The sequence below is a fragment of the Sesamum indicum genome, linkage group LG9, assembly GCF_000512975.1.
Source record: "Sesamum indicum cultivar Zhongzhi No. 13 linkage group LG9, S_indicum_v1.0, whole genome shotgun sequence".
In the NCBI taxonomy this organism is placed as follows: Eukaryota; Viridiplantae; Streptophyta; class Magnoliopsida; order Lamiales; family Pedaliaceae; genus Sesamum; species Sesamum indicum.
Window position 1 is genome coordinate 7,571,286 of NC_026153.1, and position 22,618 is coordinate 7,593,903.

General features: G+C 34.2%; 5 protein-coding genes across 6 annotated transcripts in view; 2 read left to right on the top strand and 3 right to left on the bottom strand.

The window, feature by feature from the left end:
- Positions 1–947, top strand: LOC105171035. Its single transcript, XM_011092031.2, has one exon. The coding sequence runs from the start codon at positions 218–220 to the stop codon at positions 761–763; it is 546 nt and encodes a 181-aa protein (XP_011090333.1). The 5' UTR covers positions 1–217; the 3' UTR covers positions 764–947.
- LOC105171036 (glucan endo-1,3-beta-D-glucosidase) lies at positions 3,788–4,571 on the bottom strand. Its single transcript, XM_011092032.2, has 3 exons — positions 4,454–4,571; positions 4,122–4,341; positions 3,788–3,960 (listed from the first exon to the last, which is right to left on the bottom strand). The coding sequence occupies exons 1-3, from the start codon at positions 4,514–4,516 to the stop codon at positions 3,935–3,937; spliced, it is 309 nt and encodes a 102-aa protein (XP_011090334.1). The 5' UTR covers positions 4,517–4,571; the 3' UTR covers positions 3,788–3,934.
- LOC105171037 (N-carbamoylputrescine amidase) lies at positions 7,266–11,402 on the top strand. Its single transcript, XM_011092033.2, has 9 exons — positions 7,266–7,463; positions 8,503–8,551; positions 9,502–9,593; positions 9,740–9,891; positions 9,971–10,017; positions 10,124–10,157; positions 10,386–10,552; positions 10,829–10,925; positions 11,035–11,402. The coding sequence occupies exons 1-9, from the start codon at positions 7,378–7,380 to the stop codon at positions 11,208–11,210; spliced, it is 900 nt and encodes a 299-aa protein (XP_011090335.1). The 5' UTR covers positions 7,266–7,377; the 3' UTR covers positions 11,211–11,402.
- Positions 15,837–18,805, bottom strand: LOC105171039 (uncharacterized protein At2g27730, mitochondrial-like). Of its 2 annotated transcripts, XM_011092035.2 has the most exons (4): positions 18,671–18,805; positions 18,035–18,153; positions 16,524–16,562; positions 15,837–16,303 (listed from the first exon to the last, which is right to left on the bottom strand). In XM_011092035.2, the coding sequence occupies exons 2-4, from the start codon at positions 18,134–18,136 to the stop codon at positions 16,091–16,093; spliced, it is 354 nt and encodes a 117-aa protein (XP_011090337.1). In that variant the 5' UTR covers positions 18,137–18,153; positions 18,671–18,805; the 3' UTR covers positions 15,837–16,090. The 2 variants fall into 2 exon arrangements, with proteins under 2 accessions (XP_011090337.1, XP_020552380.1); XM_020696721.1 differs by lacking the exon at positions 18,671–18,805 and having other exon boundaries at positions 18,035–18,172.
- LOC105171040 (protein transport protein SEC24) overlaps positions 19,899–22,618 on the bottom strand; it is an 8,186-nt gene continuing 5,466 nt past the window's right edge. Inside the window, exons 11-14 of the mRNA XM_011092036.2 lie at positions 22,212–22,335; positions 21,325–21,602; positions 20,543–20,757; positions 19,899–20,425 (exon numbers count right to left, since the gene is read on the bottom strand). Coding sequence (XP_011090338.1) covers positions 20,190–20,425; positions 20,543–20,757; positions 21,325–21,602; positions 22,212–22,335 — 853 coding nt within the window. The 3' untranslated portion in view covers positions 19,899–20,189. The remainder of the gene's footprint in view (positions 20,426–20,542; positions 20,758–21,324; positions 21,603–22,211; positions 22,336–22,618) is intronic.

Genomic DNA, 22,618 nt, shown 5'->3' on the forward strand with positions numbered 1-22,618 from the left:
ATCTCAGACCCAATCTTCCAGCCGAAACCCTCTGTCCAAACAGTACTCTGAGATGTCCAAACTACCCTTCGCCAGAACCTGCGAAAATCAGCAATCACCGGGGACTCATCTGTCATTTCATTAGCCCTCCCCACCAACTCTCCACCAGACTTCCTTATCTTAACTCTCCCCACGCCCACAGCCTCCATTGTTACCCCAGCAACAGAGTTCAGTTCCTATGGGCAAGGAGCGGAAGTTCAGCTGGGGCTCCGCCCTGGTGGGGGCGGCGGCCGCCACCGCCACGGCGCTGGTCATCTCGTCGAAGCCGCGGGACCCCACCTTCCACCTCATCTCCATCGACCTCACCTCCTTCAAGCTCAACTTCCCCGTCCTCGACGCCGAGATGATCCTCACCGTCCACGTCACCAACCCCAACGTCGTCCCCATCCACTACTCCAACACCGACATGTCCATCTTCTACGCCGGATCCCTCCTCGGGTCGGCTCCCGTCCAGGCCGGGTCCCAGCCGCCCCGCTCCTGCCAGCTGCTCCGACTCCCGGCTCGGCTCAACGGCCTGCCGCTGGCCCACCACGCGGAGAAGGGCCCGCGTGGGCGGCGGGAGATGGTGCTGGACTCGACGGTGGATATCCGGGGAGCCGCGAAGGTGCTGTGGTGGGACCATAAGTTCAAGGTGCACGTGGACAGTCACGTGATTGTCGATCCTGTTTTTCTTGATGTAATTGATCAGGAAAACAAATCTAAGTTGGAAATTTTTGTTCAATAATTTTAATTATGTGATGCACATCAAAATATTTATTATAGTTGTTGATTTTATTTTCCATTTCAAGGCAGAAATTTGATGGCGAGCCAAAATAATTTATCTGAAATTCACCAACGAGTTTTCCCCAATTTGTGATTGGTTCGAATTTCAAGGAGTTTTATATTTTAATAATAAAATTGTTGGTATGTTATAATAGTAATTATTATACAATTATAAATATTTGATGGTTCGTATTAAGAATGTAATTATATAGAATTACAGACATTGTTATTTTGTTTGGGGTATAATTTAGTAAGTAACGAGACATGTATGTAGTTTTGGAACAGTAATTCATATCAACGAAATAGATATTTTTTTTATTACATTTATATAAAATGATCACAACAAATTAAATTGAACTATCATTTGATCATTTTTTTTTTCGATCGACATTGATATTATTTTTTAATGTAAATAAATTACATAAATTACTAAAAACAAAAGAAATAAAATAAAAGATTCAATCACATGTGATGTGTATACGAGAAGTTAGTAAACTTTATCAATTGGTGCATTCTTGAGGCCATTTTCCCCCAAACCATATAAGCATTTGATTTCATCTCACACAACTGTAGCGACTCAGGTCACGTGTAGCGGCAATTGTCATAAGCTGCACCATAAATAATTAAACCGTTTCAATTAAAATAAAATTAGAGAATTTTGCAATAATGAAATGTCTCCATAGTAATTTGCAACAATAAAAAGTGTCAATTTATTTGCATTTATTTTTCGACTGATTTTACACCGATGGTCTATGATTTATTTATCCAAATTATTTTTTATCTTCTAAAATTTTATATATATATATATATATTCACTGGAAGCGACAATATTATTTATACAAATCATTCTTACTTTTTGAAAAAATATAAAAACACAATTCGAAACATCAACATTATTGCACAAACTAACTTTGTTTTTTTACTGTCATGGGTGCTTTTTGTAATTATGCAAAGACACGAACGAATTTTATAAATAAATCATAGATCAAGAGGTGTAAATGTAATAATCGTGAATAAATATAATTCCACTTAGTCCAATTGAATTATTTAGCCTAAAAATTTCCATATTGAAAAAGAGAAAAACTTACAAGGATCGGTGAGGGCTATGGTGCCAATTTCTTCCCGACACACCTTATTTTTTCTGTAATCGAGATTGAGCACATAAGAAGCGTGGTTCGTCAATGTGTCGGGTTCATAACAAGGACCCCCGGGTTTTATTGCCTTGCAATCTAGCTTTGAGCAAGCTGATTCGATAAAACTCTTTTTTACAACATCGGATACTGTGTATTTGACTATGCACCAGTCTCCCTACATCGATCAAAATATACAATTGATCAATTATTTTAAAAAGTGAAAGCATTACAAAAAGGAAAACAATAAAAAAAAGGAAGAATAATGCTCTGTCTTTTTTCTATAAAATAAAATTCATTACATCATTAAGTACATTTGAATCCAAAAACTGGTCAAATACATCGATTATTCCAAATAAAAAAAATAAATTCTAAGCAAACAAAAAAAATCAAAAAATCAGTATAAAGATAAATATATATAATATTTGATAATATTCGAATCCACGATCTTTGAGCAAGACTTCGTTGTCAAATATTTTAATAAAAAGGGTCAAAAAAATATGTAACTAAACTTTAATTTTCAGTTTATTATAAATTAAATGGAGTTTAAAGTTTTACCTTGCAAATATTAAAACACAGCAGCAACAAAAATAAGCATGAGAACATGTTTAGGTTTGCCATTGCTTTCTCTGTGGCAGCAGATCAGACTCGTTTTTTCTTCCCCCACTCAAGCACTGAATGACTTATTTATATATAATAAAATAAAAATATTAATATTTCAAGTAAACGCCATGTTTGCGCAATGTGGATAAATCTCATTTTTAATGAATTTTGCCACATAAAAAATTAGGTAGATTTTTATGTAAATTCGAATTAATATTCATTTATCCAAATTTATCTGCAAGAATCCAAGATTTGTCAAGAGAATATATTTAATTTAATGTGAAACCAAGTTAAATAATTATTTTATATTGATTGCAATTCTATTTTATTTATCAATTTATTTCTTAAGAAAATATATTTTTACAAAACTTATCCATAAATTAAGATTGTTGATTAGTTTATGGAGAGCATTTTTGTATTGAAACGTAAATGTAGGGATATAAATGAAAGGATCTCGACTTATGTATAAAAAAATTTGTACCAGATTTGCCATAAAAAGATATATCTATTTGAATTTATACACATGTTAGTTTTGTGAAAAATTGCGCGAAGATAAATACAATTAAACTTACACTTATAATGAAAATATCAACGGAATAGCAATAACTAAACATAGCAGTTAGAGACGCATATTTGCAATTTATTTTATATATATATCTGCTATAAACATGAATATAACTGCTACGACGAACATTATATCCATCACAATATCATATGCAAACCCTATGAAAATTGTGATAACATTCCTCCATTACAAATTTGTCTCATTTTTATTAGTCAGCAAAGAACATTTACAATGCAAGTTTTGTGACGAATTGACTTTTAATAAACTCCATCAATGTTTCGTTGATGTTCTTATGTCGCAAATGTTATCGCAAACCCGTGATGAAGTAGCCTTGTCCCAAATTTATGATTGTTTTTCTTTTCAAGTTCCTGTCAAAGTTTGCAATATAATTTACAACGAAACATGTGAAATAAAAGTTTCATCGCCTTTCTGCAATGGAATTTACAATAACTTCTGCACATTGAAATTGTCGTATTTTGTATTGCCATTAGCAATGAACATATCCATTTGCGAATTTCCTCCGCATATATAAGAAATATTTTTCGTCAGTCTTTTACATATATTTTAAAAGGTTTAATACGGCAAATTAAAGTTCTTAATTTTTATTTGTTATAATAATTACTTTTTAACTTTTCACCACAAAAAAAAAATTAAAAATATATATGCATTTAACACCATTATTCCTCTCAAATCACAAAAGTATTTGATTTTATTGGATGAACTAAAAATATTTTATTTCATTTGATACAACATTACATAACTACTCAAATATGCCTTCCCACCTTATTCTAAAACTATTGGATTCTTGTGATGGCATGAACATGATCAACTCCATTCACGGGTAATGGCATGCCCCATAAGCTGCAACATAAACAATTAAATTTTGTGAGTTAAAATTTTTTATTTGATGCAAGCGGTCCGCCGTTAAGACCAACGATTAATCACAAAATAAAAATAATATAACTTGGCCTGCAATATTTTGAGTTTGATTGAAACTTTCGTATTAGAAAGAGAAAACTTACAAGGATCGGTAATGGCTATGGTGCCGATATCTGGTTGGCACACATGATTTGTCCTGTAATTCAGGTCGAGCACCCACGAAGCGTGCCTCTTCAAGTCATTCGGTTCATAACAAGAACCGCCAGGTCTTACTGGGCTACAATCTAGCCTTGAGCAAGCTGAGTCGAGGAAACTCTGGAGTGCGGGATCAGGTGCCGTAAATTTCACTATACACCAATCTCCCTACACCAATCAAATCATATACAAAAAAGAACAAAAAAGAAGTTATCTATCAAACATATTGTAATAAATTGTGGTTTTCTTATAATTATAAATTAATTGATTAGACTTTTACCTTGCAAATAGTTACAGACAGCAGCAAGAAAAACAAGCATGAGAACACATTTGGCTTTGCCATTGATTTTTGTAGGTTTAAGCTCTTTTCTTACACTTCTTGTTGCAGCATTAGAAAAAACAATGACTTATATAGATAATATTTCGATGCAAATGCTCTCTTGCAAAATCAAATTCCTACAATTCGGGAAAAATTACATGTTGATTACATATTTTCATCTTTTCTTTATAGCATGGGTTGACTGAGTAAACCTTATTACAGATTACATATATCTTGAATATTTGAAATTTAAATTTTCATATTCGGTCTATCTTTCTTCTCCCCTCCTTTACGTCATCTAACTTTGAAACTTTATGCATTTTTAATTATTTTTTGTACATTTATTTCTATCATCGCGGTCAGTATAATAAAACTCTCTGCAAATATTAGTCATTGAATGACAAATAACATATAAAATAACTTAACTATTTGCTCTATAAAAAATAAATGACTAATGATGATGATAGAGGAAAAAAATCAGTTTCGAAAATGAAAGGTCTCCAGAAAGGAATGTGTCGAAAAAGAAAAATAAAACAAAAAAGAATGAACAGCTGACATTTCTGAAAAAGAAAGGTATTAGAAAAAAAAGGAAAAATTGTCATTCTCAAAAATAAAAAGTAAAAGAAAATATTGACTTGTTAAATCAATGCGAATATAGCAAAATACTTAAATGGCCCTGGCAAATAGTCTTAGCCATGCAAGAGGGGTAGGTGAGGGATAAAATAATACTTATTTACCTACCTTAATTTTCGTAAGATTGTGTTAATGTAAATACCCTATTCGTCGTTGAAAAAATAAATAAACTTGAGCCGGACACTGTTGACCTAAACGGGAAATTATTTGTGTTTGTCGGATGTTTTTCATTTCATTTTACTCTTTTCCTGGCTTTATTTACTTTGTGTATGAAACCATGACCGATAGATTAATACATAAACATGTAAAAGGGATATGTGATCATGTTTTATGCAGTGTTTTTTTACTTTGTTTAGATTGATCCAAAAAATATTACATAATAATGTAATAATGTAATATTACATTATTACATAACATATTACATTGTAATGATTTGATGCATATTAAATTATTAAGTGATAATGTAATATTTTATTTTATTTGATCGTTTATAACATATTACATAATCTTTTTCAATAATATGCTTAATATATTATGTTAATTATTGTTATATAAATTTTATCTCACATGTTTTCTAGGAAATCTATTTCACTAAATTATTTTTACCTCATCTTTAAAATCAAATAAGATTAAATGTCTAGAAATAACATCTACTTCTACACTTTTCTTGATTTAAAATTCATTAAAATTTCAATCAGAAATAATTATAATACCAATAAATCAATTATTAATATTAAATATAACTATTATTAAAGTAAATAAATATTCTTAATGTGGTGGTTCGTTTGGTTTAATTGAGAAGAATAGAAAAGTAAAAAGGGAGAGGAGAGTGAAAAGGATAATAATTTTCCTTCAAGTATTGTAAGGAGAGTAAATCTCAAATACTTTTTTCTCGTTCGGTACGAGAAAAATAAATTGAGAAAAAAGACTATTTTTTATAATTTTACTGATTAACCATACTTTTATTTTGTATTAAAAAATAAATAAATTAATATTGTCTAACATAATTTTAATATATCAAAACTCTAAAAACTTTATTAATAAAAATATTTATTAAACATGAACAGAAGTATTATTGATATTATACAGAAAATCTATTATTAGTCTTGAACTAACAAGACCCAACTTTGCTGGAAACTTTAATTTACCAACCACCTACGTACGGCTGGTGGGAGCAAAATTTTATTATTTTATGAACAATTTTTAGGAGAAATATTTTATTAGTTTATGAACAACTTTTATTCAATTTTTTTTTAAATTTATCTGTCCAATAAAAACTTAACAAAATTTAATGTTGATGATGGGAAGACGGAACAAGATTGTATATCTGATTGTTGATTTCGATGCGAGAGTTTTTCAGTAATTTTATTATTTTCTATGTACATTATTATTAATGAGAAGAATAAAAGAATTTTAAAAAATTATATGTATATATATAAATAATAGAAATAATAAAAATAAAATTTCTATAATTTTATCTTTTTTATTTTTTGTTTGGGATAATTACACTTCCCTCTCATGAGATTTGATATAACTACACGTAAATCCTTTGTAATTTAAAAAATTATATTTAGCACCCTTAAGGTTTACTTTAGTCTAACAAATTAGTTTCTCAATTAGTCAAAATTATTGATATTAACAAAAAATACTTAAAAAAGAATTTATATTTACCGTTGATTGACTTATTACTGACTTACTGTCATTCAAATAAATCTTTTTATAAACAAATTACCCTCATACGTCTTTAAGTGTTAATGCATATGAGAAGGTATATTTTAATAGTTATAAGGGTAGTTTAGTTTAAAAAAACATTATTTGACTCGCAATAAGTCAATCATGTTAAAATCAATTTTCATTCAATTTTTATATCAACAAATAGTGAATTTTGATTAATGAAGAGACTTATTTATTAGATAGAACCAAACCTCATGGTTGCTAAATATAATTTCTCAAATTATAAAATTTTATGTGTAATTACACCAAATCTCAGAAGAGGGGAGTGTAGTTATTCCTTTTTTTTTTTTCATCTAATTTTAGATAAAAATAAATTAAACTTAAAAAAAAAAGAATTTCATGTGTATGGAGTTTTACTGTTCGACATGTCTTCCTCTGATAAAAAACCTTTTTACTTCTGTTGTACAAAACACTTTCCTCACCAATCAAACAAAACCCTCAGCTATTTATTAATTGAAGCGCGAGCTTTTACTTGTATTCACTTGGCAATCGACTCTCTGTCTCCGCAAGGCAAAAAGATGGAGAAAAGCAGAGTCGTCACCGTCTCCGCTCTGCAATTCGCCTGCACCGATGATGTCTCCACCAACGTCGCCACCGCCGAGAGGTAAAAACACCCATTTTTGAGGATATCAATCTTTGAATTTCTTGAATTATGTCCTTGTTTTCCGGGCTCCAGGATAGGGTTTTTGGGTTGGCGAAGCCACCGCGTTTTGATTTAATGGGAGGTATGATACGCGTAGTGAGAGAATTCAATCGCTGTAATATGGACTTGTGAAAATTTTGGAGAAAATTAGTTGTTTTTGGGTATTGAATAATTGAAACTCTTATGGCGCCAGCTTCTACGGTGGTGTTTGACCTAGGTTATGAATTCTTAATGTGATTGAGGGTGATTGGTAGTAGAAGTAATTTCCTTCCCATGGTAACCTAGAACTAAAAGAGAAGGGAAAAGATTGTTTTGTTTATTTTTCTCTTTCTATTTGTTGGGGTGGGTTCTTCATGCGATATTGTATTCCTGGTTGTCTGTTAACTCCATATATGAACAGTTCAGAGTTGGTAGATGTTCACTGTTAGAGGAATCCTCGATTATGTGTCACCCACATTTATAATTCTCAGCAGCTGGAAGTAGCTGAAGCGGCTAAGTTGATGCTGCCCGAGATTATGAGGTCTTGGTTTGAATTCCACCAAAAGAGTGTGTTTGCTTACCTACATAGTAGCTGGTCATTGGTTGTTGGTGGTTGTGTATTATTTTGTTTTTCAAGTGTTTCTTAATGACCCAAAATCAACTCAGTTTTAGAAAGACTCCTTCAGGCTTGTGTATAAACCTTCTTATTGCTGTCCAGTCTACCATAGGCTTTCTGTAACTTTAGAAGGGGAAAAAAAAGGTGCACGTCAAAAGTTGATGTTCCACTTATTTCCCTAACTTCTAACTGATGTCAATTTTATGGAGTTTGAATATGGCTATGCAGCCATTTACTCAAACTGCCTGCATCTCTGAATCAGTGCCAGAACCTTATGATGTAGAAGGAATAGTCAGAGATAGTAATTTTTTATGTACTGATGGTGCTTACATTTAAAATATTATATGCTCAGATCATAAATTTCAGGCATCTTCTTTAGTGTCAACAGAATACTTTTGAATGCAGATTGGTTAGAGCAGCTCATCAGAAGGGGGCAAATATCATTCTTATCCAGGTTTGTGCTCTTCAAAAGGAAAAAGGGTTTAATATGTTCTGAATATTGTGGTCTCCAAGTGCCTCTTTAGTTGGTTCTTTCATGAGTTACTTGTTCTCATGGACTTTTTGGAGTGGGAAGAATTTGTAATTTAAGGAAGATTCCTATGTTGGTGTCACTTGGAATATTGAAGTTTACATTTCTTAAGCCTCACATGTCAATATGCAGTTGGCCCTTTGCTTCTTGATCTTCTAGTGTCTATACCGTTTAAATGATAACAATAATTGTCTTTCTATGACTTCGAATACTTGTGTCACTTTGTCCTTTTTTAGCTGCCACTTTTTCTTCAGAGTTCAGATTATCATCTTTATGTTAATTCAGGAATGAATGTTGCTTATCGTACAGTTCTAAGTAATTTATTTTCCCTAGCAGCTAGACACATGATGACATGACATTGTTTAAAGTTTTAAACAATCCAATCATTATTAAGTCATGACTTAGTCAGCACTTAGAAGCTTTGCTTTTCTAGGTTCCTATCCTAGATGGCATGCCACCTGACTGCACACCTGGAATCCCATTTAGAGATACCCCATGATGTTCCACTTTCTTCCTTAATCCTAGCAACCTAATTCTTGCTTTGTTTCTCCAGTTAAAACTTCATCATTAAGGAGAACAATGACTAGAAGTGACTGCATTTAGTCCCTTGCACCAAATGCCTGTCAAGAACACAAATCATTAATACGAGTTTTGATGTCAAATGTGAATTGTTCTTTAGTTGATTGTATGTCTATTCTTTGTCTACCCTTATACAGAAAAGAATCAAGTCATGGAATGGAGAAGATTGTATCTACTAAACAAGGGTCTTACTATTTTAGAGGATCGGAAAGAAGTCAACTTTGAATTTCAGACTATTATTTACTTATGTCAATTAGACGTCGTTCACGTGTGTGATTTCTCAATGTTTGTTTCAGGAGTTATTCGAGGGTTATTACTTTTGTCAAGCACAAAGGGAAGATTACTTTCAGCGAGCTAAACCTCGTAAGGAGCACCCGACGATATTGAGGTGAGAAAACTCTGCTTCAGGCTCTAGCTGGTTGATTTGGTTCCTGCTGCTCCATGTTGATTGAAAAACCTCATTGTTTGAGCTTTGATCTTTGGATGTTCAATTTACATAGAAGCTGTATATTTAGCTCAATTTGTGCATATCAGGATGCAGAATCTGGCAAAAGAATTGGGAGTAGTAATACCAGTTAGCTTCTTTGAGGAGGCAAACAATGCGCATTATAATTCAATTGTTGTAATTGATGCTGATGGGACAGATCTTGGACTTTACAGGAAGTCCCACATCCCGGATGGGCCAGGTATATCAATTTTGTTTGTATGCATCTGATGGACATATTCAACAGCAAGGTTTACTTACAGCTGATTATTTTTCCCCAGGTTACCAGGAGAAGTTTTACTTCAATCCAGGCGACACTGGTTTTAAGGTAAGTAACTGTGAATCTGAAGAGCGGATCTATCCACATCTTCATTGAACTTAACACTTTGTTGTGTTCTTTCCTGATTGTTTGACAAACTTGACGATGTTAACAGGTATTCCAAACTAAATTCGCTAAGATCGGAGTAGGTAAGATGTCATTACTTATAGCTCTATATCCATCAATTTTTGTTTTCTATTTTTAAGATGAAGAGTTCACTAAATGCTTGAAGGTACAAAAAATAACATAGATGTCTCTACATCTTTAGATACTTGTAGTCTGGTTTCATTGGTAGACTAGTAAACTACTAATGATAGATGAGCCAGATTAGCATATTCTTTCTAGAAGCTGAAGATTTACTCTTTTCTCCATGTCAGGAATTTGTTGGGATCAGTGGTTTCCTGAGGCGGCTCGAGCCATGGTACTTCAAGGTGCAGAAATATTGTTCTATCCCACCGCTATTGGTACTGAACCTCAAGATGAGGGCCTAGATTCTCGGGATCACTGGAAGCGAGTGATGCAAGGCCATGCTGGGGCCAATGTGGTGAGCTTTCTTGGGGAACTTGGGCCATGTACTTGATTAATGGTTGAGTTTGTTTAAAAGGCAATGGGATGAATGATTTGGTGTTACTCACTTCATGCACATCAGCTAAGGATCAAATGAAGGGATTCCCTAATCTTCCATGAAATTTTGACAGAATATTTACATTAGTTTCAACTTTGAATTCATCTTTTTGTTGCCAGTTTGCAGTTATACAATGTTGAGCCATGGGTTACTTCCTATTCTGCAAGATGACCTCTTAGCCTTCTATACATTCAGGTACCTTTAGTTGCTTCAAATCGCATCGGTAAGGAGATAATCCAGACAGAACATGGCAAAAGTGAGATTACATTCTATGGGAATTCATTTATAGCAGGTAACCTCTCACAAGTTCCGTAGAATTTTCTTAGTTGAGAGTACATCAATTTCATTGTACACCGCTAAAGTTTACAACAATGACATTGAACATGTGTTCTATTGAACAGGACCCACCGGAGAATTGATTGCTGATGCTGATGATAAAGAGGAAGCTGTTCTTATCGCACAATTTGATTTGGATAAAATCAAAGCCAAGAGAAATAGTTGGGGGGTGTTTCGCGACCGACGCCCAGATTTATACAAGGTGCTTTTGACATTAGATGGCAGTAATCTTTTTGTTTGATTCATCAATGATCCGTTCCGAACTTATTAGGCGGTTTAATTTTTTGTTTTTCTATTTATTTTGAATAAGTTCATGGTTCGTTCTCTGGATTAGCGGTAATATGTTAAATGAGCGATTTTAATGAATTATACACAGCAGTGTTATCTGTACGGTATAGTTAAAATATTATATTTATGGTTATTCTCCATATAATCATTATCTCATATGTACATTATATATAATTGTTCAATTAATAAATTCTAGGATTTGTGTCCAAATCAAGAGAAATGATGTTGATATTATAGTGGTGTTTGCACTCTTTGAAAAGAGTGTTTTGATTTATTGCTTATACTTTTAAACTTTTAAATTAAATTCATTGATAAAATTATATATATGTGTATATTTCAAATGCTTCAACTTCATTTTATTTGTTTTAAGAACCCTCATTTTCCACGATCCTTAAATTTATAATATTTTTTTTTTATAATTTATTGCGATCGTAAAAATAGTAATTATTGCAACGTTCCCATCTAGCGTCATTTCTTTCATTCTTATCAAACTAGCATCACAGACGATCCATACCCGCCCTTCCATTTTAAATCAATACGCAGAAATTAAACACTCACACTTTAGTAAAGCTGAATCGAAATCACTCCTCATGATGAATTCGTAGGTCTACTAACAAGCAAGCAGATTTGTCGAGAAAACACAGCCCGTTCCACTTGACATACGAAGTGGATGATCCACTTGGTAGTGTAATAAATGAAAGAAAATAGAAGAAGATCCACGTCCACTTGGTAGTGTAATAAATGAAAGAAAATAGAAGAAGATATGAGGAAGTGATCTAACATATCAAAATTTGATGTAGCTGAAGCTGTGGGAACACAAGGAAAAACTATACAGTTCACTCTCTGGTGGGAAGGGATTCACCACACAATTTCACCCCCAAAAGCAAACAAAGTAAAAGTATGAAATTGTTTTCCTAAAAACATGATACTGTCACCCTCTTCTACAGCTTCTTATTTGCATACTCTTTGTCACAAAAGAGAAAACAAAATAACATATCTCTTTAGGTGTCTGCCTCTGCTATGCAAGAAGGAGATCATAACATAAACTGCTAAAGTTTTTCCTGTGTTATGGGCTACCTTGCACCGTTGCAGTTGCTCTTCTCTACATTCTGACCTTCTCCTTCCCCGTCGTGATTTCCACCCTTCTTGCCTGTGTGTTTGCTGTTTTCCTCATCGTCTTTGTGATTTGCCTCCTCTTCAGAGGCCTCATCATCAGGCTGAATGAACTGCAGCTTCAAACGTCCGTTCTCACGACATGCATGCAACAATTCCTGAGTTGGGATCCTTATTTCCTTGAGGATAAACCTGCCATCTTCCCTGAATGACTTTAGACACACCCACGGTTTCCCACACTGGCCTATGCAAGAAATAGGGGGCGGGAACGCCCCCAGGCTCATTCTTGATCTCTTGTGCTCGCAACAATGGCTCTCGTGTTCTCTTTGTGTTTTTCTTGTAAAGCTTGTTGTTCTCTTTTCTTGATCAGGTTGCCAACCGTTGTTGCAGAAATCAATCCTCAGCAAGTCCTCTACGTCGTCAAAGCTCTCGAACCCAAGCCCCTCCGTGCACAAGGATAAATTATCTGAATTCTTGGACGAAAAGCTGTCGCTGTCTCTGTCTATGTATTGCTTGTGCTGCCCTAGCAGGCAATAACCGGATGCGTTTTTCCCCCGACGAATGCCTGAGCCTCCGTTTTCATAGTTCTTGGGGATATTGACCGCATTTTCATCGGGGGAGAACAGGGAATTGGAAGACAAGTATGAGGAGGGAGAGAAAGGGGAGAAGGAATAAGTAGGTGAATCAGGGGGATCATTGGCATGATTTTGTTTGAAAAAGGCATTGTATATTTCTGTGAAGGATGTATGATCAACAGTGTTGATGGGCTGTATTTGTTTCCATGGCGACAGGGGTTCAAGAATCCTTGGACTTTCAGGCAATGGCTTCTCAAAGATGTGTTCTAGGCCACCACAGGCTGCCATGGTTTTTGTTTGTTTTTGTCTTTTTTTTTTTTTGGTTTTTGTCTTTTTTTCGACTCTTTTTATGATGTTTTTTGGTTTCTGGCTAGGGTGTTGAGAAGAGGGCACAAGAGATATAAAGAAAATACATGTTCATTGTGATGACAAAAAAGTGTGTGTTGTGTGTGTGTGTGTGTTTAATTGAAGAGGGAAAGGAGAGGGAGTTTTATTGATAGAGTCAAAATGGTTTGGAACTATTTATTAGGGATGCCTCTCAGTTTGCAGCCCAATAAGGATGGGTGGTTATGGAGCTTCTCCATTTCATGGTCATCATTTTTGAAAATATATATATATTTCCTCATCTTTACCCTTTACAATAATTTTCTAAATAAATTATTCTTATAATTTCCAAATGTATATACATAAGATAAAGTATTAATTTAAAACAGATCAGTCAAATTGAACAATTACAAGTATCGATACAATGTCTCCATATAATTTCAATATATGGATAATTGTGACTGTCTTCTGTCTCTTAAAAATCATATTTAAACAATCTTATCGATCCCAAATCCATTTAAATAATCTTATCTTGTCGATGATCATCGAGAAATATTTAAACTCAATTTCATTCCGTGTACTTCTCCTAGAGACGGATGTCATCCGTTGCTTCTCCAAAAAAGAAGACATACAGAATGATGTCCTAAGTTTCCTACCTATCAAATCAACGCATGCTCAAAGCTTGATGCACTTTATAGTTCATAAGTTTTGCACTTTCTTGCAATTCCTAATCACATCATTGGATATTGCTACAATCTTTAGCTTTTTTGCCACAATTTTTTGGGTAAATTACAATAGGCTTCCTTTAGATCTTTCATAATATAAATAGAGTTAGTTACATTTAAATTTTCTTTAAAAATAAAAAATTATACTCTCCCCAGAAGAGTCTTGAAATTATACGTACACTCTCTCCAAAAATTCTCCTGACTCTCTTTTGTTACTGTTTGGAGGATATATACTTTTGTACTTATAAAAAATAAAAATAATATATGTAGATAGATATTATGGAATGATGTTAATATCAATGCCATTTTTCCCCTTATAAGTACAACATTATTACATGAAAATGTTAAAAGTTCTGTAATTCTTTTACTAATATTAGTATGTTTCATCCAAACACTAACAAAAGGGGGTCAAATGGAAAACAATGAATTTTTTAAGAAGATGTGGGTAACTTCTAAAACTTTTATTTGGAAAAAAAGTAATTTCACAATTTCAAAGAAGATTTAAGTGTAATTAACTCTTATAAGTATCTCTTGTTATTTAAAAAATTACAAATATCCCTTTAGAATCAACAATGATCTTGCCAATAATTTCCTACCATATATCAATTTCAATTGAACTTTATTGCAATTCCCCATCCCATTATATGTATGTATGTGTGTGTGTGTCTGAACCTCGAGGGATCTTTTTGTAATATGATTGCAAGTGGTGTTGTGTAATTTTCTGAACCTCTAGCGATCTTTTTGTAATATGTCTGAAACTTGTATAACTTTCTATCAAAGTGCAGAAGAGAACATTCCTCCTATGATCGCTCAATATGTTTCAAGAAAATATATTACGATACCAGGATGTAATAATTCCAAGTGATAGTAAAGCAATATTCAGAGATGTGGACTGCTCAAAAAAGCACTGGGAAAGTGTAGCTCCAGAGTTGGATACTGGTTCAGTACTGCAATCCTCTCAGCATGTCACTGAATCAAATTTCTTATCTTTGTTGTAGTCCTGCTGCATCGAAATGTCCATACACTGCACTTGGCCCATCCCAGAAAATGAATGATTATTTACTTACTAATTAGACTCGTTAAATAAAAGACGACATAAATTCTAGATGCCAAGATGAGATCTGTGACAAAAATGTTTCTAACACACTTCTTTAAACTACGACATATTAAGCAACGACCACGCAGCAGTGGTAACTAAGTGAAGATTAAACACTTTTTCTACAAAATTTTCACCAAAAAAGTCTCTTTCAGTTGTAAACTTACCATTATCTATCGTCATTTACCTTAATACTAATAGAAAAATATTATAAAATCTTTTTATTTGACTTTACAATAAGGATGTGACGATGCCATCTGTTGAGATTGCGTCGTACAATCACAATCCTTGCTCTTGATGATTAATTCTTTCTTTTGTGGCTTTTGGGTTTTTCCTTTTTCTTTTTAATTCATTTATTCAAAAGCCTCTCAATGTGTACAGTGTTCCGCTTTTAATTTTTTTCTCCCTTCTGAAATAACAGCCAATTAACATCTTTTTCTTCTCCCAAAGGAAAGAAGAAAATACTGATAAAAAGATACCATGAAATTTGACATTCATGTAGCAAGTGTAGCAAAGCTGCTCTCAGGTGAGAAAAGATTCAAAAGAACCTGCATGTGAAAGGTAATTGCTCTAGGGTGCATATTTTGGAATAACCATTCACTGAGATTCAATTGCAATTAACATTCTTCTGGGAATGCATATTTTGGAACAACCATTCACTGAGATTCAATTGCAATTAACATACTTCTGGGAATTTCGTGCCCCTCACCTGAATAGCAACGTAATCTTAGTTGTGAATCAACGGGTAAAGAAATGATCATATCGTAAAATGAAATGCAGGTATCACCGCGTATGATGTAACAATTGAACATGTTAAAGGACATATGAAAGAACATCACCAAATGAAGTGGTGCTGACCCCTGGTATTCCAGAATGTGCAGAAGGGGAGAGGGAGATAGGAAAAGAAATCATGTTATGAAACAACATGCCATTAGGGGAAATGGACTTTACAGGAGTTTGTTTACTTTTATTTGGTCAATCTGCTCAATGAAATTTCATCTCAATCCTGCACTTCTTCAGGTTTTGTCTTGCTTGATCTCAGATACCATCCAGTAGCAGCAGCAATAGTAGCAATACCAGCTACAACAGCATAGTTTCTGTATTTATCAGTTGAGACGTTAGGAGTTGAAGAGGTCTGGCCACTAGGTTTAGCATCAGCTACAGACGCTGAGCCTCCTGAACTTGTTGCGGGAGTTTCATCTGGTTTGGGGCCCTTGAAGCAGTCAACCATTAAGCATGGGTAGAAGATAGGAAATGATTATCCAAGGTAATGAGAGGTAAACAGAAAAGAAATAGGACATACCACAAACGTCGGAAAAACTAACATAAAGCAATTAATCTATCATGGAAAGGGAGGAACACAAGGTCTAGCTTGATCAATCAGTTCATTTTGTATAGGCAAGATGGTGTTATACAAATATATATATGCATACCTTACGAGCAAGCTTCTCCAACTTCTCTTGTTCCACTTTCTGCCAAAATTTTCAGAAAGGTCAGCAGCAAAAATATGCAAGAATTTTGTGATTAAGAGAAATGACTTTGACCAAATATTAAGTAATAAACCAAAATAACAGCCACGGTCTGATGGCTTATTCTTCCTTGTGATGAGAGATGCATGGGCGACCACAAGTAGAGTTCCAGAAATATTATAGTTTATTGTTTCTTGTGAAGAAACCAGTCACACATTTATCATTGTCATTAACTCTACTATATCATGATGTAACTCATTTTAACTTTCTGTCTGGAAGCATGTAAGTATTCAATATCTGAGCTAATTCCATAAACATCCATAGCAAACATCCCTGGCACTCGTCAACACCAAAGTTCATTGACATCTCCTATGGCAGGCTCTAAACTCAAATCCCCAGGAGACAGTAAAAGGAATAAGAATTTATTGAACTAACATGCAACCCATCTATTCAACAGATAATATCATTTGTAAGGGAAAAGGTGCAAAAGGAAAAGAAGAAGCATGTGGACATCCTGTATTGATTACGAACTATGAAGCGAAACTGTTGAGTTGGATGATGTCATAGAAATACTTTTTACAAGTTATAACAAATTTAAAAGGTAGAATATACTAACATTAGACAAGAACGAACTAGAATTACTAGTCACACGAATAAATGGTTAATGGTTATGACAGTAAATCAAGTATGAACTAACTATTACACAAAGAAGAAAAAAAGAGAAGAACTTAAAGAGAAACAAACACCAAATTGAATCTTCCTATCTGAATAGTGAAAGTGGCATATTGACTCTTAGGTGATTCATATCAGTGTCCATGTAATCTTACAGTTACCATAGTTGATACTCCCTCGAGACTGCTTACCAAGATTTAGAAACCACTTTCTTGCAGATAAATATTCATCAGTCAACCATTGTCATAATTTGCTGAAAACAGAAGCTATATTCAATATCAGTCTCATCAGTAAACCAGAAAACTATCATAGTGTAGACAACTTAAGAATGAACATATCGAGGAAATCAGTTGATTGTAAATATTTGGACAAACAGATCTACACTCATTCGGTATGAGCATCACCATTCTCAAAATAAAGTTAAATTTTGTCTCAATCGAGTTTCTTGACAAAATACTAACTAATATTAAAAAACATCTGTTCAAGCAATCTGATGATTATTGGTAGTATGAGCACTAAATCAAAATACTCGCCCTATTAACATGAAGTATGAATGAAACATTGTAGTACTTGCTCAAAAGTTGACACTGGACATCCTTTCAGGCACAAACTGGACCCTTTTTGATACTGTAAATGTATGTTAGAGATTATCAAGTTTCAAAGCCCAGCTAACAATGTTCTTAAAAGTCCTTGTTCCAAGAGCAAGAAAGATGAGCAAAATACAAGACCCGCCAAGCAGAAAGCTGCAAGATAGGATCAATTAGCCTAGACAGATACATCCTCTGTCAAAATTAGGAATTCACCTTGATATAGACATTTTCTGCAGCCTTCTCCTCCTCACTGAGGATTTTGCCACTGCTAGATAGCCTGCGAGAGATGTATCTAGTCGCGATTCTAGTCGCCATGGAAACACAAGATTTTCCTGCCGACCGTATGAATTGCTGTCACAGTCACTCAATGTGATAGATTCATTCGAATACATATACACAGTAGCTTCTGAGCTAACTTGTCAATCAGAAAAGAGCACAAATCTCCAAAATAAAGAGATATGCAGGTCGCTTATAGTTACATACTTGAAAGGATACACAAAAATATTTTCAGTTCCATTAGCTATCCGCGAAATCGTCGTGAAATAAACACCGTATGATAGTAATAGACTAAGGAATAATCCAACAAATAGAAAGGAAACGCAGGACTCAGCGAAAACAAATAAGCTCGGCGTCATCAGACAATGGAAATCAAGAAAATTGAAGCTTATCACAAACCAAAACCTTCATAGCAGAAAATTTCCGAGAAATCGAACAACAACACGCAGAAAAATCAAATTAAAAATTCAAACGAGCTCAGAAATCAAATTAACACAGAGATGGGCAAAAACATAACCATTACAATATTTAGATGCATGTATATACAAACGGAGACATTGACGGAGTAGTTACCTGAGCACCACAGAAAAAGGGAGATTAAATCTTGAGAGAGAGAAAGTGAGAGTGAGACAGAGAGAGAGAGAGAGAAATTTCAATGGGATTATAATATATTAATGCTAGAAATGTGCTTTAAAACAGGAAATGCGGGAGGAAAAGAAAAACCAACGAGAAGAAAAGAAGTAACTTGCAATTAGGAAACTGGGATTGATTCTGTGGGCCGAGGAGAGGCCCAAACTTAAATAGTCCATCAATATTTTGTCAACTGTATTGGGCCCAATTTTAGGCCACTTCTTTAATTAAACATAATACTAAATCATCACCTCATGTTAGTTAATAAGATTTAAGATTTAAATATAACTTTGTGGAGTCGGTAATCGAATGTATATTGGAATAACGTTATGTGTGTAAAAAAGTATCTATAAAAATACCAAATATTTATGTAATATATAGACAAAAACCTATAATAACAACAATTCTTTCATAGCCACTTAATGTCGTGAAATTTTATTTTTATGATACATATTCAATATTCTGTTGTGTTGTTTTATGTCGTGAAATTTTATTTTCATGATACATATTCAATATTCTGTTGTGTTGTTTTATGTCGTGAAATCTTATTTTCAACAACAATTTTATGTCGTGAAATTTTATTTTCATGATACATATATCATACATTGTGAACTATGGCATAAGAAAATTAAACTTTATTGTTTTCATATTTCCATGACACTATTTAGAGAAGCAAAAGCAGGGCTAGTGCACATTACCATTGCCGCCCAGATTGATTCAATTTTGAATTTCATCTTCATGCTTTCATTTTTTTTTTTTTAATGAAAGTGATGAATAATTATTTTTTGAATTGATCTGTTACAATCAACTATACTAAATATATATATCTAACAACTACCAATAATTAGAACAATCATATATTAATTATCAATATTTCATAACTAATTCTAATCGACTACAACTATTAAATAGGATAACATCCCACATGTTAGGGTTCGAATTCATGACTTTATAGTCATGAGACCTCAACTTCGTCAATTGAGCAACATAGTAAAACCGAAAAAAGCTCTTAACATGCCAATAATGTTGTATCTAAAGCCGAAATGACAAACCTTGCCAGAAAGGGCAGCAAAAGGTACTAGAGCTCATCAATGATGCAGAGTTCGGATACAAAGTAATGAAAAGTAGAAAATGAAATGTAAAAATTTCAATTTTTTGCTTTTTTCCTGGCGGAGTCTAAAACTATATCTTTGTAAGGTCTAAAGGTTACATCAGGGGCAGGGAAGCATAGCCCACACTTATACACATCTTGAAAGTATGAATGTCCAAATCAAACTCTTACAGCATCCCCAACAAAAAACATGCCCTCCAAATAAAGAATTAACATTACACGATACCAAGAACAATAGTTCGCGTCTAATTCTTGGGAGCTACAAACAACCTATGTATCCACAATTAGCAGAATCTTGATCCAATTAAAGAAAGAGCTCTCGCTGAATACTGAAGTAATCCCTCTATACCATTATTTACGTAGATCCCCATTTGATTTAGTCAGGTATTCCACCACATCGTGATTGACCTCATCAAGGAAGGAGACAAAACCCATGACGCTGGTGAAGCCACTTCCCCCAACATCCTGTTCTTCTATAAGGTAGTTTTCAAATGGTGTTGCATCGTCCCGCCCTGCTCTGATTAAAATGAGTTTAGGAGTAATAATTCTCTCTTGCTTCAGTTTGTTAATGGTGGTTCTCAGAAGGCCTGTGTTAGAAAGACACGAGTAAATTCATTTCTCAGTGGGGACAAAAAGGTCCCTGTTTTTCCAGTACTCTAAAGCACAGATATGGCTGGAATGAAGAAAACTGACAAACAACTTACAGTCTTGGGGTGGAGGAAAAGGAAGTGCAGCATCAGCTGTAGATGAATAAAACACGATGAGGGTTGTAAAAGCATCTAGGAAGAATATTGGGCTACCGCTTGTTATTAATGCAGCACGACTCAAGGAATGGCGAGGGAATGCTTGTTTATCTGGAGTGTCATATGATGCCAACAATGGATATACAGCACGGGTAAGTGAAGATGGTTCCAGAGCACTGCATCAAAAAGTTATGATTGTTAAGTTCTAAAATGCTTGATGATGCTATATAACATAATCGGCGACTAAAGATGGTCGTCCAGTGAGGAATTTCATGACTAGTTGTCTATATCAAACTTAGGAGACATTTTCATCTTTGTTGGACAACTAGAATGAATGTGATGTTCAAAATAAAACCTTCAGAAAGAAATTAAAACAGGCTTAATCAACTATAACCCACATTGTTAATAGTTATCCAATGAACATGAATGAAACCTAACAAATGCACATATCAGAACCTACAAGAGAAGTATTGATTGGAACTGTTAGCTTCTGCACACATTCTTACCAATTTTCCTCTCAGCAAATGGAATGCACTAATCAAACATAATCATTACGAAGCTCCCAGTTTTTATAGTAGAAATGCGGCAAAGAAAATTATGAACTGTTAAATCTAGAAACCCAAGCAGGAACATAAAAATCTTTTCCTATTCCTTTCCAACTGCGTGGTACTTTCCCCATAAGATCATATTCTACACTATATGTACAGAAGTTCAAGTCCCACAAGTAAATAAATATCATATACCTGAATAGACACTGAAGATATATTCGGTAGTCTGGATGAACCCCTTCTTCGTGAAATCGAAGAAGAGGATTCCGCAGCAAAGCAAAGACTAAGCGGGGCAGAGGTTGCAGCTGAGGGCATTGGGTGAAGGAAACATCAACAGGAGAAGTGTTTAGGCTTCCTCTTGTGTGTTCAGCAATCTTGAAAGCATCATTGTACTGAGCTGTAAGATTTACAAGCCACTCATGTAGTAAAATTCTACCCTCTCGAACTCCATGCTCCAGAGAGGACAAAATCACCTGAGAAGAATAATGGTAAGTGAAGAAAATAACTAAATTAGTAAATCTGTCAGCAGCTATCAGAATATTCCTCACTATACAAACATCTCCAGTCTCGCAGAATCAAATGGGAATACATGGTTATGTCTCAAAAGAACGCAGAAGTTGGAACTTGGGTTAAGACCGGAAGGGGAAGATTGAAGTAAAGGGCCTTAATTGATTGTAAGGGAAATGGTACTTAAGAAATAAAGCTTAGACAGATTAAATTCCAGTAACAAACTTGTCAAAAAGAATTGCCCTAAAATAAAGGTATCTTTCATTCACATTTCCAGTTACACTCCATTAGGTTTTATCTTGTCGAGGTTACGTTACATTGGGGAATGTATCCTGATGTGATCCAGTAGACATACAAAGAGAATACATTGGCTGGCACGTAATGATGTACTATCATAGACAAAAGATGCATACAGATGAACATTTTATGCAGTAGGTACACTAGTCTGCTTAGGACTCTCATGGAACTTGCTTAACCTGCAGAGAAAGATGACTGCTCTCACCTATTCTGCCACTCCCCTATCTTGAAGAATGCTCAATAAGCTACAGTTAATCACTACAGATAATAGAGTTTACCTCGTGAACAAGTATGGAAAGAACAACTTCAGGATCAACACTATCATAAATCTCGTTAATATTGCGAGCAGTTCCAAATTGCACCGTTCTAATCCTCAGTCTCCTTTTCAGGGAATATTTAGTTCTGCACAAATGTAGGACAACAAAAGGTAAAAGCACTGGAAAGGAGCAACAAAAATTTGATGCAAAAGTAATATGCTGCATCACAATCCTGAATTGGTCTATTTATGAGAGAATAAGGAGTACTCAGCATCAACAAGAATTCCTATTTGTTGAGTTCCAATCCTTCAACAGAAGAAACCTGGACTTAGCAGCCAAATGATGGCTGACACAAAGACGACATGATCAATAATATGCACAAATAATTAGATAGACTTCTCCTAACATAGTCCGAACGGAAGTTCTGC

What these genes read in the sequence shown, in the direction of transcription:
- LOC105171035 (XM_011092031.2), top strand. Translation starts at nt 218, where the DNA reads ATGGGCAAGGAGCGGAAGTTCAGCTGGGGCTCCGCCCTGGTGGGGGCG.
- LOC105171036 (XM_011092032.2), bottom strand. Translation starts at nt 4,516, where the DNA reads ATGGCAAAGCCAAATGTGTTCTCATGCTTGTTTTTCTTGCTGCTGTCT. An exon ending in TGTCTGTAACTATTTGCAAG is followed by an intron (nt 4,342 to 4,453) that starts GTAAAAGTCTAA and finishes TGATTGGTGTAG; the next exon opens with GGAGATTGGTGTATAGTGAA. An exon ending in CATAGCCATTACCGATCCTT is followed by an intron (nt 3,961 to 4,121) that starts GTAAGTTTTCTC and finishes TTTATGTTGCAG; the next exon opens with CTTATGGGGCATGCCATTAC.
- LOC105171037 (XM_011092033.2), top strand. Translation starts at nt 7,378, where the DNA reads ATGGAGAAAAGCAGAGTCGTCACCGTCTCCGCTCTGCAATTCGCCTGC. An exon ending in GAGCACCCGACGATATTGAG is followed by an intron (nt 9,594 to 9,739) that starts GTGAGAAAACTC and finishes TGTGCATATCAG; the next exon opens with GATGCAGAATCTGGCAAAAG. An exon ending in ATTCGCTAAGATCGGAGTAG is followed by an intron (nt 10,158 to 10,385) that starts GTAAGATGTCAT and finishes TCTCCATGTCAG; the next exon opens with GAATTTGTTGGGATCAGTGG.
- LOC105171039 (XM_011092035.2), bottom strand. Translation starts at nt 18,136, where the DNA reads ATGGCGACTAGAATCGCGACTAGATACATCTCTCGCAGGCTATCTAGC. An exon ending in CAGAAAATGTCTATATCAAG is followed by an intron (nt 16,563 to 18,034) that starts GTGAATTCCTAA and finishes AAATTTTGGCAG; the next exon opens with AAAGTGGAACAAGAGAAGTT. An exon ending in TGGAGAAGCTTGCTCGTAAG is followed by an intron (nt 16,304 to 16,523) that starts GTATGCATATAT and finishes GACTGCTTCAAG; the next exon opens with GGCCCCAAACCAGATGAAAC.